The following is a 15585-nucleotide window of genomic DNA, read 5'->3' on the forward strand; positions in this document are numbered from 1 at the left end:
AGAAACTGTTACACTTTATACGTTTTCTTTGAGTTTCAACAAAACATCTGTAATTCGCTTTACACAGCTGAATGACAGTGAATTCCATGGGATATCACACAACACGTTAGCTTTAATCTTTCATTTTATGACCCAATGCACACAGCTTTGATCAAATAATATGCTACAATAGCCCTGTTCAGTTTTTTTTCACAAGGGTCAGATTTGAAGAAGCGCCAAGGGGCAGGGCATATAAATTACCTATATCTGATCTGAAAACATATGAATTTAAATGTATTAAACAAATGCACCTTTTCACCTTTACCTTACCATACCTTTTACACACCTTTTTCTACACTGTCTTAGTTTCCCAGTTGTAGAAGAAACATTATATAAAAGAGTACAGGAAAAAACAATGCACCTTTTTGATCTTATATTAGAAGTAGCTCATTGTTCTAATAAACTCAATGTTGCATTTAACAATTTTTTTTCACTCAGTGTGAGTTTCCCAAGTTCCCTCTTCTGAAACAGCCTGAGAAAGGGCTATTTAAAATAATAAGTGTCTCTGTGCTTAACAACAAACATAAACAATGAATGGGGTAATTAGTCTTCTAATATAATGCTGACTTTCTAATAAGCAATGTAAACACCCATTAACTTAGAATGTTTGCAAATTTATTGAAATAAAATCACAATTATATACTTTTTTCATATTTATAAATGATCAAAGGGCTACATTGAGGTCATTAAAGGGCCCACATTCTATCTCTTGATTAGGCCTGTGCTACAATTTCACCTGAATATCAGCCAATGATGTATATCAGCATTGCTGTATTTTCCTTAGAGGACATAGAGAAATACATCAGGTTAGGAGTCTGATTAGATTACATAAATTAGAAGTTAATTTGGTCCATAAGTCACTGCCTCATACAGACATAAGGAGCATCTCACTCAACTCTGTTTTATGCAGCTTTCAAGGTTTCGATTTGAAGGCCAGGAGATCAAGCTGGTGATGACATGCGCCGCGTTCATCACCATGAACCCAGGCTATGCTGGAAGGACAGAGCTACCCGACAACCTTAAAGCTCTCTTCAGGCCCATAGCCATGATGGTGCCAAACTACGCACTCATTGCTGAGGTAACAAACTCTCTGCATGTGCATTGTTGTGTACACTTCCTTATTTTGTCTACATAACAGTTTATCATTCACCTGTTTCTCTTCCTCACTCCAGGTGATTTTGTACTCAGAGGGATTTGAATCGAGTAAGACACTAGCAAGGAAAATGACGCAGATGTACAAGTTGTGCTCCGAGCAGCTGTCCCAGCAGGACCACTACGACTTTGGCATGAGAGCAGTCAAGTCTGTCCTGGTCATGGCTGGGTCAGAACATCACACTCATACGTACACTGACACACATGTGCATTCAGTTATAGAACAACCAGAAGGACCATTGTGGTTGGTGACACACATGCATAAGTACACACAGTATACTAAGCTTCCACATACAATGTCCTATGACTATTAATGTTAAATGGGTATATTGCTAATCAGCACACAGTGGTTATGTTTTAGTACTTTGCAGAGGCAGTCGTCACCAGTGAGTTAGACAGTCATGTTTGTAAACTCTTATATGTCCAGCTAATGTTTTAAAGGGATAGTTCAGATTCAGTAGTTTTTTTTTATGCATTTGCATTGGATTAAATGGATAGTTTGTTATTTTGAGTGGTGTTGTATGAGGTTCTTTTCAAAAGTGAGTGTATTACTTACAGTAAATGCTGGTTGGCACACCCCTGTTTGTAGAAGAAGAGAGGAAGACCAGCACGGTAGCTAGGCAATTACTTGCTGTGGACAGGTTCAGCAACAAATGATGTTTTCGCCACTTAAAAAAGGTGTGCCTAAAAAAATCATATTATTTTAAATGTACACTGTAATTAGAATATTTTCATCATTTTATCTTGTCATCAGCTATCCTTTTCTGACGGGAAACTGACATTATGTAAGCCTAATATCACACTTTCCAAACCAACCAAACTCCCTGGGTGAAATTAGTAATTAGTACTGCACTACTGTGCAGAACATGGGAGGCGTTGGTCTATCTCTGCATTGATCTGTTGGTTTGTGTGTTTAATTGTGTGACTTTAGTGAAATCCAACTATCATTTTAAAACATAGAAGACACACAATAACACAAACAAATTAACAGATCGATGCAGAGATAGACCAGCAACACCTGTGTTCTGCAAGATAAAATTACTGATTTCATCCATGGAGTTTGATTGGTTTGGAGAGAGTGATACTTGACGCATATAACAGGGTTTTCCTGCTGTAAAAATGAATGTGTGACAGCAAAGTAAAGTGGTGAAAATATTGTTAACATAATGTACATTTAAACTCATAATAATTTTTTTAGGTGGACTTTTTTGAAGGGGCTAAAACACCTTTTGTTGTTGACCCTGTCCACAGCAGTGCATATTTCAGCCTCTCTGCTTCTCCAAACTGGGGGCTGCCGAATGCAATTCACTGAAGGTAATATCAGTAAGTGCCTCAAAGAACCCCACATGAAATAATCCAATGTAAAAACAAAAAATAATCTACTGTGTTAGTGTTTAGTCAGATTTGAGGGTAAGAGACTGTTGAAATGATCCATTTCTTTGTTGCTGTGGCTGCAGTTGATTAGAGAAGATAAGCATTTCTTCAATTCAGTACCAGTTTCACTGTGTGTCATCTGTGTGTAATTCCTTCACTCAGTCAAATAGTTTTCACTCTACATAAAATAGCCTTAGGACACATGAGGAGATGAGTAACAATATTAGGTAGACAAAAGAAAGATTTGGAGACAGCTAAAGCACGGTTGTTCCTGGTCTGCGTGGGTGCATAAATGAATTTGAATAGATGTTCTTGACCATATGTATTGAAAGTCATGCTTTTGCCTGTTGGTTATTAGCTGAAGCTCAGGGAACTGTTGTAATTGGCTTGTGATTCATTGTCTGGCTTTGCTTAGATATTACTCCTCTGAGTCTGCTCATTCCACACTAAGCACACATTCATTATCTCCCACTCTAATGTCTCTAATGTTTTTTTGCTTTGTTTTTTATAATCGAGTGGAGGTCAGATTGCGTAATATTTAATTATTAGCTTGTCGACTGCGTTTTATCTCTATTATGTCTGTATTTGTAGTGACTCTATTTTACACTAATTAATTTTCCCATTGTATCATTACTTCTCCTTTATTATTAATATTTATGTCAATGAATGCAACTGATGCAACTTGCACCATCTTGAAGAAAATGCCTGATGTATAACAAAGTTTGCATGAAATGCATATAATTAGTAAAGTAATGATTTTTTATTTGTGTGTTCTTAGGTCTCTAAAGAGAAATAACCCCCACCTCAGTGAGGATGTGGTTCTTATAAGAGCCCTGAGGGATTCCAACCTGCCAAAGTTTCTTGTTGATGATGCTGTGCTGTTTGGGTAAGATGATCAGTCATTTTGGTAACAAAGTACATCTTACTTCTGGTACTTCCAGTTGCACACATTGTGACATCTAACAGGACATTGGAATATTACACCAGACAATGAATACAAGCTTCAGTGAGAAAAGGTTATTTTTAATGCTGTTACATGTGAAAACAATATTTTTTATTGTGTGTTTGTGTGAATACTGTATATGAGTATGTGTTATGCCAACCTCTCCCTCCAGCGGTATCCTATCAGACCTCTTCCCTGGTGTGTGTATCCCTGAACACGACTACGGTGTGCTACACTCCACCATCCTGGACTCTCTGGTTAAGCGAAACCTGCAGCCTCTGGCTAACATGACCGAGAAGGTATTTTTGTTAATTTATTTATTTATTTAATTTTGAATATTTTTGCTCTGTAAAATACTTTGTATGTAATGTGCACATTTTTAAAACACAATGCTGGTATTATTCTTAATTCAACCACCAACATGTTAGGCTAAGGCACTTATCCCCATGCCTGTTCATGCTTGCTGAAAATGTGGACCTTTTAAACAGGTCACAGTTGTATTTCCAATGGCAAAAGGAGCCTACATGTTAAAGTATGATCGAGCAAGACACTGAACCCCAATTACTTGCAATAAATGTGTGTGTAAATGGATAAACGACAGGCAAATTGTAAACTTTAAGCACTATGGATAAAAGCACTATTTTGTATAAATGTAGCCCATTTACGAGCAATACAATGCTTTGTAATAGTTTTTGGACACTGGAGGTTGATGGTACAGGGGAATAAGCTATTATCAAGCTTTGGCTCCATTGACATTAGTTAATCTTGTTACCTCCTCTGCTTTCCACTTCTTTTTATTAGGTGATCCAGCTGTATGAGACCATGTTAGTGCGTCATGGTGTCATGTTGGTAGGGCCTGCTGGTGGAGGTAAGACCACTGTCTACACTGTCCTGGCAGACACACTGGAGACCCTCCATTGCACAGGGCACAAGGCTAACAACCCCTTCTATCAGCCTGTTAAGACATATGTTCTTAACCCCAAATCTGTCACAATGGGAGAGCTTTATGGAGAGGTACTGTAGCCAGAGAATAAATGATACAGGAGCTTCTTTGCACCTCTCTACTTTGATTGATTATTTACTTCAACCCCTCAGGTCAACACATTAACACTGGAATGGCGTGATGGACTGATGGCGCTGAGCGTCCGTGATGCAGTCAGTGACACCAGTGATGACCACAAATGGGTGGTCTGTGACGGGCCAGTTGACGCCCTCTGGATTGAAAACATGAACACGGTGCTGGATGACAACAAGATGCTCTGTCTGGCTAACAGCGAGCGAATCAAACTTACTCCCTCCATACATATGGTGTTTGAGGTTAGAGCTGAAAGCAGTGAAAGTAGTCAGTTTTTTGTCTTGAATATGAGTTTGATGTACTCTGCTTTAGTCTATACTTAGAAGTTTCCCTAGATTATTTGTGTTTCTTCTGTAAATGTGTTTTTCAGGTCCAGGACTTGGCTGTAGCATCTCCAGCCACAGTCAGTCGTTGTGGGATGGTATATATTGACCCAGATGAGCTCAAGTGGATCCCCTATGTCCAGACATGGATCAGTGGTCTAGGAGCCAAGGTTGTATATGTATTTCTTTTAGACCAGTATATGGAATTGGTGGGAGATAACTTTTGAAAGTGGCTAAAAGTATGTTCATTATAACAGAGAATTCATGGTTGAGGCTTGGCATTAAAAAGACAGACAGTTTTTTGAGTTGGGATTGTATGAGGTACTTATCCATAGTTAGTGTCTTACCTGCAGTAGATGGTGGTCGGCACACTCACAAGCAGATTGTAGTGCCAGCATGGAAGATAAACAGTGTACTGCTTTGGACAGGGTCAGCAGCAAAACACATTTCAGCTACCTAAAAAAGTACCATCTGAAAAACATCAATGGCAGTTAAAATGATATATTTAGAATATTTTCACTGCTTTGAAAAGTCGGCCATTGGACAGCCTTTTTTAATGTGAAAAAGACGTTATATAATCCAAATATCACTCTCTCCAAAACAACCAGAGTCCTTTGGCAAAAACATTTTACATCACAGAAAACAGGAGTTTCTGGTCTATGGCTGCCTCAATCAGTTAGTTTGTTTGTGTTATTATGTGACTTCAGTGAATCCGAAATAACCCATTAAGTGCCTTTAAAGCAGTATAGTTCTTAGTTCTGCACCCTTGATTACAGACAAAGCTGGGGAGAACATACAGACAGTGGTCCATCATTGCTCTAGTTTTCTCTATGTCTGAGACTGACTGTATGTTCCTGACTGTTTGTACACTGGTACATGGCTAGTAATGTGCACAGGCATTACAAGCAGGAGAACTTTAGCATCAACATAAACATTGATGATGGTACATCACATCAAAGTTTATAGCTTGCAAGATTATCCCTGAGCCGCTTAGGGTGACTTAACACTGCAGTAAGAGTCGGTCATCTCTCCTCTCAACTTTTAACTCTCTTTTTCTCTTTCATTGTGTATTTCTCTGTCTCAGTGTTTAATTATTCTGTTTGTTGACAGTGCATTTGGTTTTTGCTTTTGTTATTTTTCTTTTTTCTGCCTTCTTCTGTTGTCTTTGCTCATTTTTCTTTCACTTTTCAGTAGTTCATCCTCTCCATTAAGCTACTTCAGCTCTTTTTTTTTTTTTAACAAGTATTTTTTTTAAATGGACTTTCTTTTCTTAGTTTTAATTGTTGCATTCTGCTTTGGATGGGACAACATTTACACTTTCAGAAAAATGTGGAGTTGTTAGAGTCTGTAATTAATTTTGTATTGATTTCCACTTAGGAGTCTCTCTCTCTCTCTCTGTCTCTTGAGTAAAGGGAGCGCACTGCCCACTCTTATTTTAATTCTCTGTCTTCTTTTGCTCTAAAACTCTCCTTGTTCAAGAAATATTTCAACATTATGGAACATAAGCTGAGAGTTAGATGAAAAGATCAATACCACCCTCATGTCTGTCCATTAAATATGAAGCTACAACCAGACAGTTAGCATAGCTTAGGATAAAGTCTGAAGACTGGAAGTGACATAAGTGAACTTTGCAGGTGGATTTTTTTCTACCTTTCCACAGAGACAGAATACATGGGTCCCCCTTGCTTTATGTTTTTTATGTTAAGGTTACGTAACTGTCAAATTTAGCAGACAGATATGAGAGTGACATTGATCTTCTCATCTAAATCTTCGCAGGAAAGTAAATAAATGTTCTTCCCAAAAAAGTCACTCTAACGAGGTTACTTCAGTGGTTAAGTGGATAAACGAATCTTAAAGATCACTTCTTAACCTTACCCTCTTCTGCCTACATCAGTCTCTGTGTGACGCTCTTTCTTCTTTTGCTCTGTGTTGTGTTTTTAGCTCCCAGACCCAGTGCGAACATACCTCCTGGAGCTGTTTGAGCAGTATGTGGAGAAGGGTCTTCAGTTCGTGTTGAAGCACTGTACCCAGGCGATTCGCCAGGTGGACATCAGTAAAGTCACCACACTTTGCTCCCTCCTAGAGGCACTACTGCTGGGCGAAGGAGGGCCAGACCTCAGAATGGTACATTTATCACAAGATTTAAGTGTCACTTTAATTTGTCTCCTTTCTGTCTGTGGTGCAGTCTGTTAATGCAAATGAGGACACTTTTGCACAATGACTGTAATCAAAAGAGTTGCTGTGGGAAGATAAGAAAAGTGAGATGACAAAAGGTCAAGGCAGAACCTCTTCTTAAGTCACACATGACACCAACACCTTATAGATGATTGGACTCCACAAGTATACAAACTGACAAGAGCATAATTTAGGTTATATGTATGCTTAATTTTGAACCATTACTTGTCATTACTTACTAACCGAGACTTTTCCTCTCTCATGTTTGTGTATCTGTGCGTTGTGGTGGTGGTGTCAGGATTCCAAGCATCTCAACAGCGTATTATGCCAGACCTTCATATTTTGCTACCTATGGGCAGTAGGTGGCAACCTGACCAGTTCTCACTGGGATGCTTTTGACACCTTTGTCCGAGAGCAGTTTGAGGACAACAGCAATGCAAAGGTATGCACACAACCACAAATATATGTAGAGATAGATGGACAGGACAGAGTTATGTTTTTTTACACTATACTGCATTATAACCACATATGTTCATAACACACTGACATTAAAAAAAACAAAACTGTACATCTCACATGTCCACTGTTGCAGGTAAATTCCTCTCTGCCATCCAAGGCACTTTTATCCCTCATCTGTATTACTGAGGGTCAAATCCATTTACCCACACATTGCTGGTATCGACATGAAATATGTGAAAAGGCCTGTAGGTTAGCTCATATTATATATTACACCAAAGCACTCTTGGCACTGGATGTATCTAGCTGAAGCACTCCTGATCCTAAAGAGGATTCTTTTCTATGATATCAGTCACTTGTGTGAAATGTAGCCATTAAAAAAGAGCATCCATATTGTACAATTTAGTTATACCCTCAATGGGTTACAAGGAACGTAAGCTAAATCAGATGGATAGGATGAGCTCTGTGCCAAGGTTATATAAAAGTCTATTGCATACTATTATTTTACTTCATCACCCTTACAGAATTATGAATTGGCAATTATAGAATGAAGGAAATAATTTTTATTTGTAAAGGACCAGGCGCAGAGAATATGAGAAGGTGGAGGCTGATGTTATGGATCCTTCAGTCTTTCAGTCTAAGAGGAAATAGAAAGATAATTGTTTGAGGTTTGTCTTGGCTGGCATTAGCAGCAGATGATTGAAGGAATGTTTTACTGACAGAGGCAGAACACAGTTGGGTAGGAACATGGCTCACTCACCTGATGGTGGAGTGAGCATGTTAAGCAAAAGATTTATGAAAGCTGCAGAGTATCTTCTGGAACATCCCACATGCTTCCACATCTGTTCATCTGTCTGTGCATAAGGACCTGAAATTTCATTTAAACGTTATTTATATCAGAGGACTGTTTGCTTGTATATTTTTGTTTGTTTACCATGAGACGAAGCCACTGCAGCAGGCTCCCTGCTGTGTAGCTTGAGGGAAAAACTGCACATACACACATCAGTTACAGCTGGATTCAGGGAAACAAATATGGCAGACAAATCCTAATTCACATACCACAGAGAAACATCCATAGTACCACATAACAGAAACTACAATCAGCAACAGCTCTCAACAACAGAGTAGAATAAGTTTCTTTATAGGGACAGCTCACCCCAAAGATTAAAGATACATATTTCCTCTGGCCTGTAGTGTTATTTATCCATCTATACTGTTTTGGTGTGAGTAGCCAGTTTTGGATATATTGGCTGTAGAGACATCAGCCTTCTCTCAAATATAACAGAATATATAACAAATATATGAAATATAACAGAAGCAGATGGTGACAAAAAAAGAAAACATTTGAAAAACTCAACAATGTCTCTTTCCAGAAATCATGACCCAGTTGCTCAAAATAGTCTATAGATATTGTTGTGAGCAGTTTCACTTTCTATCTGCAGTAGAATCTACTAGAACTACTTTAGAATCTACCAAAACTACTTTCCCTCTAATAAAAAGATGAAACATGAAACTGCTCACAACAAGATGTATGAATTATCTTGAGTGACCAGGTCATGATTTTTGGAAAGAGACACTGGTTTTTAATTTTTCTTCTTTCCTTTTTTGTGCTTTGACCACATTGGGCCAAGTGTCATTTAGTCCCACTATATTGGGGAAAGGCAAATATTTTTTTTTTTTTTTTTTGGGGGGGGGGGGGTTGCCTATATTGACAGTGACAGCTGAAGAGTTGACAGGAAAAGGGGCAGAGGGAGGGAGTGATACGCAGTAAAAGGCCACAGGTGCCTCAGTACTGTTGCTCTACCAACAGAGCTACAGGGGCACCCCAGAAATGCTGATATCTTTTTCTCCAAAACTCTGCAACTCGCACCAAAAAACAAAAAAAGAAATAGCTCTACAGGCCAGGGAAAACATACGTGTTTTTGATTTTGGAGTGAACTGTCACTTTAATGCCTTATTACTAGGGGGTTTTATAACTAATGGCATGCAGTCAAATGTAGATACTTTAATGCATTTCGTAAAATGAATTACTCTACTTTTTGTGTGCATTTTCATCTTTGGTGATTGATGTCCATTCATCTGTGCCATGTAGCTGCCGAAGAATGCTACCTTGTGGAGTGTTTACATGAACTTTAACCACAAATGTCTGGCGCCATGGGAGAAGATAGTCCCTTCATTTAAATATAACAGGGAGCAGCCCTTTTTTGAGATGCTGGTTCCCACCACAGATACTGTCTGCTACGGCTACGTGATGGAGAAACTGCTATCAGTGCATCGCTCTGTACTCTTTACTGGCAGCACTGGAGTAGGGAAGGTAAGGATTCATGGGTACAGTAGAAATAGTAGCAACACTGTAATATACTGTACTTTAAATCTTAGCACACTGACCTAATATAAAGAAGTAAAAAGGAAAATCACTGGTCTACCACAGCTGGTTTTACAGTGAATACTGGCAGTGCCACCAAAAAAGTAAGTTCCTCTGGTTGCTTTTTGCACATGGTTTGTCAGGACCTACTGCATGTACTAAGGTTGAGACATGCTTCTTTGTCTGTGAGTTTGCAAACACTGTCTAAATATTATAGTGAAGGATTTTCAGCAATTACTGGTATTTGGCTCTGTGCACTGATTTCTTTCACAGCTACTGGAAATCTTTCCCACAGTCACCATTCAATTTGTTGGACACAGAGGGCCACAGATACATATTGTGTGTAGCTGAGATTTTCAAGGTGTGAATAGTCAATATACATACAATCTAATGACACCCCAGGCTTATGTCTCCATACAAGGTCATTTGTGCTTATCTTTCCTCAAGCATATTTCAACCCTGTTTGTTTTGGAGAAGATATAGCTGGAGCTCATGAGTAAATGAAAGATAAGAATACCCACTAAAATCATCAATACCGGTAACTCTGGCTTTACATCGGTTCCTGATGTATCTTTCGGGATGGTTGTTCTGTGTGGAAACTGGGGATTATCAGTCATCTCCAGCACCCCTATGGAGTTAACATTTTGATGCCAGTGACACGCAGTAATATATCTCCTTTGACCTAATGACACCAATCAAAAAGCAACCTCCACATGTGTATGGCAGAGATCAGTAGCTGGATGGCATCAAATTTTCCACAGGTGAAGTAAGAAAAATCCAAGATTATTATGATAGGAACATAAGAACACATTACAAATTACACCGATTTTAAAATCACTTAATTATCTCCAGTCCAGTCTATCTCAGATTACATTTTAAAATTTTAATGAGTACTTTTAAGGCTGATAGAGGGTCAGCTCCAGAATACATAGCTAACCTCCTGACCCTCTGCAAGCCTAAGTGCAACCTGACATCCAAAGCTATTTCAAGGAACTTTCATATTTTGTTGATTTTGGAGGCCCCTGTAGACAAAAGTGGTGCTGTTTCTATCATAATAGCATCAAAATATATTGTCAAAAATAAAATAATCTAAATAGAAATCTCCCCCTGCTTCTTATAGACTGGTTAATGTGCTACTCACTGTAACTTGGGAAAATGAAAACAAAATCTCTTTTTAATCGGATTTCACAGAGACTCTGACCAGGTTGCAGGCGTTAAGAATAACTATGAAGAAATACTAAATCTTCTCACTGATGGTCTTGTTAACTTATGTAGGTCATATAGAAGCATCAGTATTAAATTGTGACTGTTTCATAACTCATTGTTGTAGCTTTAACAAAAAAAAAATCAAGATAAAATAAAATTCAATAAAACTGTTGGTAATACAGAAATATTGTCATGTGTCTGTTACTTACAGTCAGTGGTGGCTCGGGGCCTTCTTAGCAGTATCCAGGAAAAAGCAGGATACCTTCCAGTCTACATCAACTTCTCTGCTCAAACCTCCTCTGCCCGCACGCAGGAGATCATTGAGTCCAAACTGGAGAAAAAGAGGAAAAACATTCTGGGTACTGGGTTGCTGTTGAATTACCACCCAAACATTCATATACTGAATTATAGAAAATCTGTGTAAAAACTGGTATTGAGACAGTTCATCTGTTCATGTAGCTGTTCATGCAGTTAACCTTCACTGTCCTGCATCTACGTCAAACCACATCATCATTTCTTCCCATCTGTCTGTACATCTGTTAAACTTTTACCCCTTCTCCCTGTAGGTGCTCCTGGTAACAAGAGGTTAGTGGTCTTTGTGGATGACCTCAATATGCCTAAGCTGGACAGTTACGGTTCTCAGCCCCCTATTGAACTGCTGCGCCAGTTCCAGGACTTTTCTGGCTTCTATGATAGAAACAAGTTCTTCTGGAAGGAGATCCAGGTATAAATATGTTCAAATAATATGAGCAACATTGCAATGGCACATTTAACAGTAATCATGTATATGCATACATCTTACATCTGGCCTCATGGAATTGGCGGTTATAGTGTTCTACAGCATGTACTCCTCTGCTTTATGAATCTGCAAACAGACAAGTAAACATGCCTTTGAGTATTCAGTTAGAACAGTTGTTGGATAGAACATTTAGAAGAACATGGCTCCGCTGTTGTTGGGCCAGACTAGCTCTAATCTATAATCCACATATGTGCCCCTTTAACCATAGTTCAGATTTTATATTTCTACACATTATACAGAAGAGACGTCCTGCCAACAAGACAGTCCTGCGGGGCTTCTTAGACTGAACTTGTCTAGCTGGTTCCTCTTGTTCCCAGTCTTTATGCTAAACTAGGCTAAACCATCCAGGAGCTGTATTTAACACAGAGACATGAAAATGATTTCTCTGGGTGAGATGGCAAATAACCGTATTTCCCAAAATGGCAGAGGGCCTTTGTAATGTTCGATTGGTCATTAAGCTAAAAAGAATATATATATATATATATATATATATATATATGTCTTAAGTTTTGTTTTTACACAGTCAGTATCAACGTAATTTGTTCTCTAGCTGGACATTTAATGAAGTTTGTCCATTTATATGAGAGACTCATTCATCTTGTGTGCCTGTGTGTGTGTGTGTGCGCGCACGCATCTGTATTTGTGTTTATATAGTGTACCCATTAAGTGTGTGTGTGTTTGTGTGTGTGTGTGTGTTGGTGTGCGCGTGAGTATATGTGATGTTAGAGTTGCACATAATACATACACAATACATTCAGGATCTTGTGTGATAATCCCCTGCACCACAGACAGACAGACAGTGCAAGGACATACACATGCAAAGAGCGTTTATATACCACTATACTACACTAATATTAAAGCTTAAATTCAGAGGAAAAAGAGAAGGTGTATGTGGTTTTCATTCAAAAATACAATTAAAGCATCAAACTTAATTTATTCAATATACTTATTTTTTATTTAGCTAATTTATGCTAAAATACTTTTTTAAATTAAATTTTTAGTCATGAAATGTATCACAATCTGGATTGTTTAAAAAAGTCCAAAGGTTAACACCTACCTCATGTTCTTACTGACTAAAGCCGAAATCTGTGCAGCATAACAAGCAAGACAGCTATAGGAGGGACTGTATTTTACATCCACCTGCCTTCACAGGTATTCTGACCAATTCTGTTTCTCCATCTGATGCTCCATCCCTCTACCACCTTCTCACATAGAGAATCTTATTACTTTCACAGTCAATATGATTTTGTTTTGTTTTATTTTTGTTTACCCCAGGAGCAAATAAAATGCATATTGCCCTTATGGATTTTTTGAATCTAAAGAAATGCTAATATAGTTACTTCACTATCTGCAGCTTTCCAAATGCTGAATGTCAGGCTTTAGAGCAGTATAAATATTCCTGTTGCTTACAGATCTGATTGGATTAGATTGGATTGGATTTTATGTTTAAATTAATTTTATGTATGCCTTAAAATGGAGAGAAAATTCAAATGGGTAAACAAGAAAGACAAACTGAACTGAAGCTATAACTTTATTTGGAACTATATTTGCATGCGTACAGTTTATTAGAAGGCAGTTCTTTTAAATTTTCCCTCATCTCCAGCTGGATGCTACCACCGGCTACCTTGGACATTGAAATAAATATTTAGTAATGCTGAAACAATTAGTCAACCAGATGATTAGTAGATTGAAAGAAAATCAATCAAAAAATTTTAATTGTCAAGCATGTAAGAATGTAACAATGCCAAAAACTTAAGACCATACCTAAATAAAAAGTCCACAGTATGATTTATCACATTATCAAAAAACAAAGAAATGTGTGAACTTGAAGAAATGTCCCTACAAAGATCTGGCCTTGGACTCAATACTCAAATTTTCAATAAACAACAGTAAAATTCCTGACAATTAGTATTACTGTTTGAAATTTTAATTATCATAAAAAATAAAATAAATAAATAAAAAAATGTTTGATTATTGCACTTTGAAACATACTGTCCAGCATCAATAAAGTGAGTTTGTTTTGTCTCAGTAAAAACACTGACATCACAAAGGACTTAACGCCATTTCAAATTGTTGAGACATTTTCCATATAAAACATGATGATTTCAGTGTGTGTATCAGTACTTTCTGAAAATTCTCAACAAATTTTAACAGTACCTTGATAATACTAATAACTGTTTTATATTTTGGTCTCTACAATTGTGATATGAAATCTTTACACTATTTCATATCTGCTGGGCATTTTTCACTGTTTTCTGACATTTCATAGACTAAATTAATTGAGAAAAATTATGTGCTCTTCCTCTTTCTTCCTTTTGTCCAGGAAATGACCATTGCAGCAGCATGTGCTCCACCAGGCGGTGGGCGTAATCCAGTGACCCCCCGATTCATCCGCCACTTCAGCATGCTGTGTCTTCCCACACCCTCTGAGCACAGCCTCAAGCAGATCTTCAAAGTGAAGAGACATGCACAGACACACACACATAGTATATACACCCACATTCATGTTCTTAGTTGGTTTAGAAACATTTTTATGTGGCCAGAATGTACATCTTTGTGAGACAGATGACTCTTGCTCACTCTGTCTCATTTCTCCATTTCACCACATTCCTCAATATTAATCTGCTTTCAACACACTTTGTCCCTTCTTTAATTCCTGTTATTATATCTTTTCCTTCCCAACCCTCCTTTAGGCCATCCTAAACGGTTTCCTCAGTGAGTTTTCCCAGGCAGTGAAGGACTGTGCCGATCAGATTGTGGATGCAGCTGTGGAGATTTACAACCGTTTGAGTGTAGATCTGCTGCCCACTCCAGCTAAGTCCCACTATGTCTTCAATCTCCGGGACCTCTCCAAGTGTGTCCAAGGTAAGACGTAAGCACACACATTCAGATCAGCGTCATTGGACACCCAGGGGCTTTGACCCTAATCAGTGAGCTTTTTGGGTGACACTTTCCAGTCAGTCCAGTGATTGCATTTTAATGGACACACATCCGTCCTTCAGGCATGCAGCATGTACGCCTTCTCTTTTCCTCAGCAGCACAAACTTACCTGAAAGAGACTGACAGATACAGAGTGTCTAAATTATGACACCTCCACAGTATGGGGTACAGCTATGATACATCTCTTCAAGCCACATTACCAACTTTTATAAGCTCTGTCTAAGTCTCATTCTCCCAAATCATGTGCACCATCACCCCTTCTGCCTCCTTTCCTTTCTCCCTCCCCTTTCTTTCTTTACCCAGCAGGCATCATTACAGCATGAAGATGAGCTTAAGTGACTCCTGCAATTGCTTTCTACCCACTACTTGCTCAATATAGCTAGAGTGCATTATTCAAAGCTTCAGCTATACATACTGTTGTTGAGGTGTAATAAACTGACACCCACTCTTCCCATTTTCTTTGGCGTCACTGGCATGACGTGGCCTCTCTCAACATGTTGTCCTCTTCTGTTTTGTTTCCCTTCATATAAAACCTCTCTAGTTACCGTTAGATGGCTCTGATTTAGGTTGTTTGCATTTGTCCTAGTGCTGTAATCAACCAAAGAAAAAGTCAACCAGTTGATTAGTTGGAGAAAAAAAAAAGTCTGCATGTTATCTCTAGATTAACTACATCAGCCAGAGTGCAGTGAGCAGCCTAGTAGCTACTGGTAGCCTTGTAGCCTAAACAGATGGTAATCA

General features: G+C 38.4%; 1 protein-coding gene across 1 annotated transcript in view; it reads left to right on the forward strand.

Moving 5' to 3' along the window:
- The window catches only part of dnah6 (dynein, axonemal, heavy chain 6), a 71263-nt gene that overhangs the window by 22875 nt on the left and 32803 nt on the right, over nucleotides 1–15585 (forward strand). Inside the window, exons 32-45 of the mRNA XM_084714481.1 lie at nucleotides 950–1117; nucleotides 1212–1360; nucleotides 3344–3451; nucleotides 3681–3807; nucleotides 4310–4522; nucleotides 4604–4825; nucleotides 4954–5076; nucleotides 6848–7030; nucleotides 7380–7523; nucleotides 9630–9851; nucleotides 11320–11467; nucleotides 11675–11832; nucleotides 14231–14362; nucleotides 14601–14772. Of these exons, the coding sequence (XP_084570607.1) occupies nucleotides 950–1117; nucleotides 1212–1360; nucleotides 3344–3451; nucleotides 3681–3807; nucleotides 4310–4522; nucleotides 4604–4825; nucleotides 4954–5076; nucleotides 6848–7030; nucleotides 7380–7523; nucleotides 9630–9851; nucleotides 11320–11467; nucleotides 11675–11832; nucleotides 14231–14362; nucleotides 14601–14772 (2269 nt within the window). The remainder of the gene's footprint in view (nucleotides 1–949; nucleotides 1118–1211; nucleotides 1361–3343; nucleotides 3452–3680; nucleotides 3808–4309; nucleotides 4523–4603; nucleotides 4826–4953; nucleotides 5077–6847; nucleotides 7031–7379; nucleotides 7524–9629; nucleotides 9852–11319; nucleotides 11468–11674; nucleotides 11833–14230; nucleotides 14363–14600; nucleotides 14773–15585) is intronic.

The sequence above is a fragment of the Lutjanus erythropterus genome, chromosome 3, assembly GCF_056507025.1.
Source record: "Lutjanus erythropterus isolate fLutEry1 chromosome 3, fLutEry1.hap2, whole genome shotgun sequence".
Lineage (NCBI taxonomy): Eukaryota > Metazoa > Chordata > Actinopteri > Lutjaniformes > Lutjanidae > Lutjanus > Lutjanus erythropterus.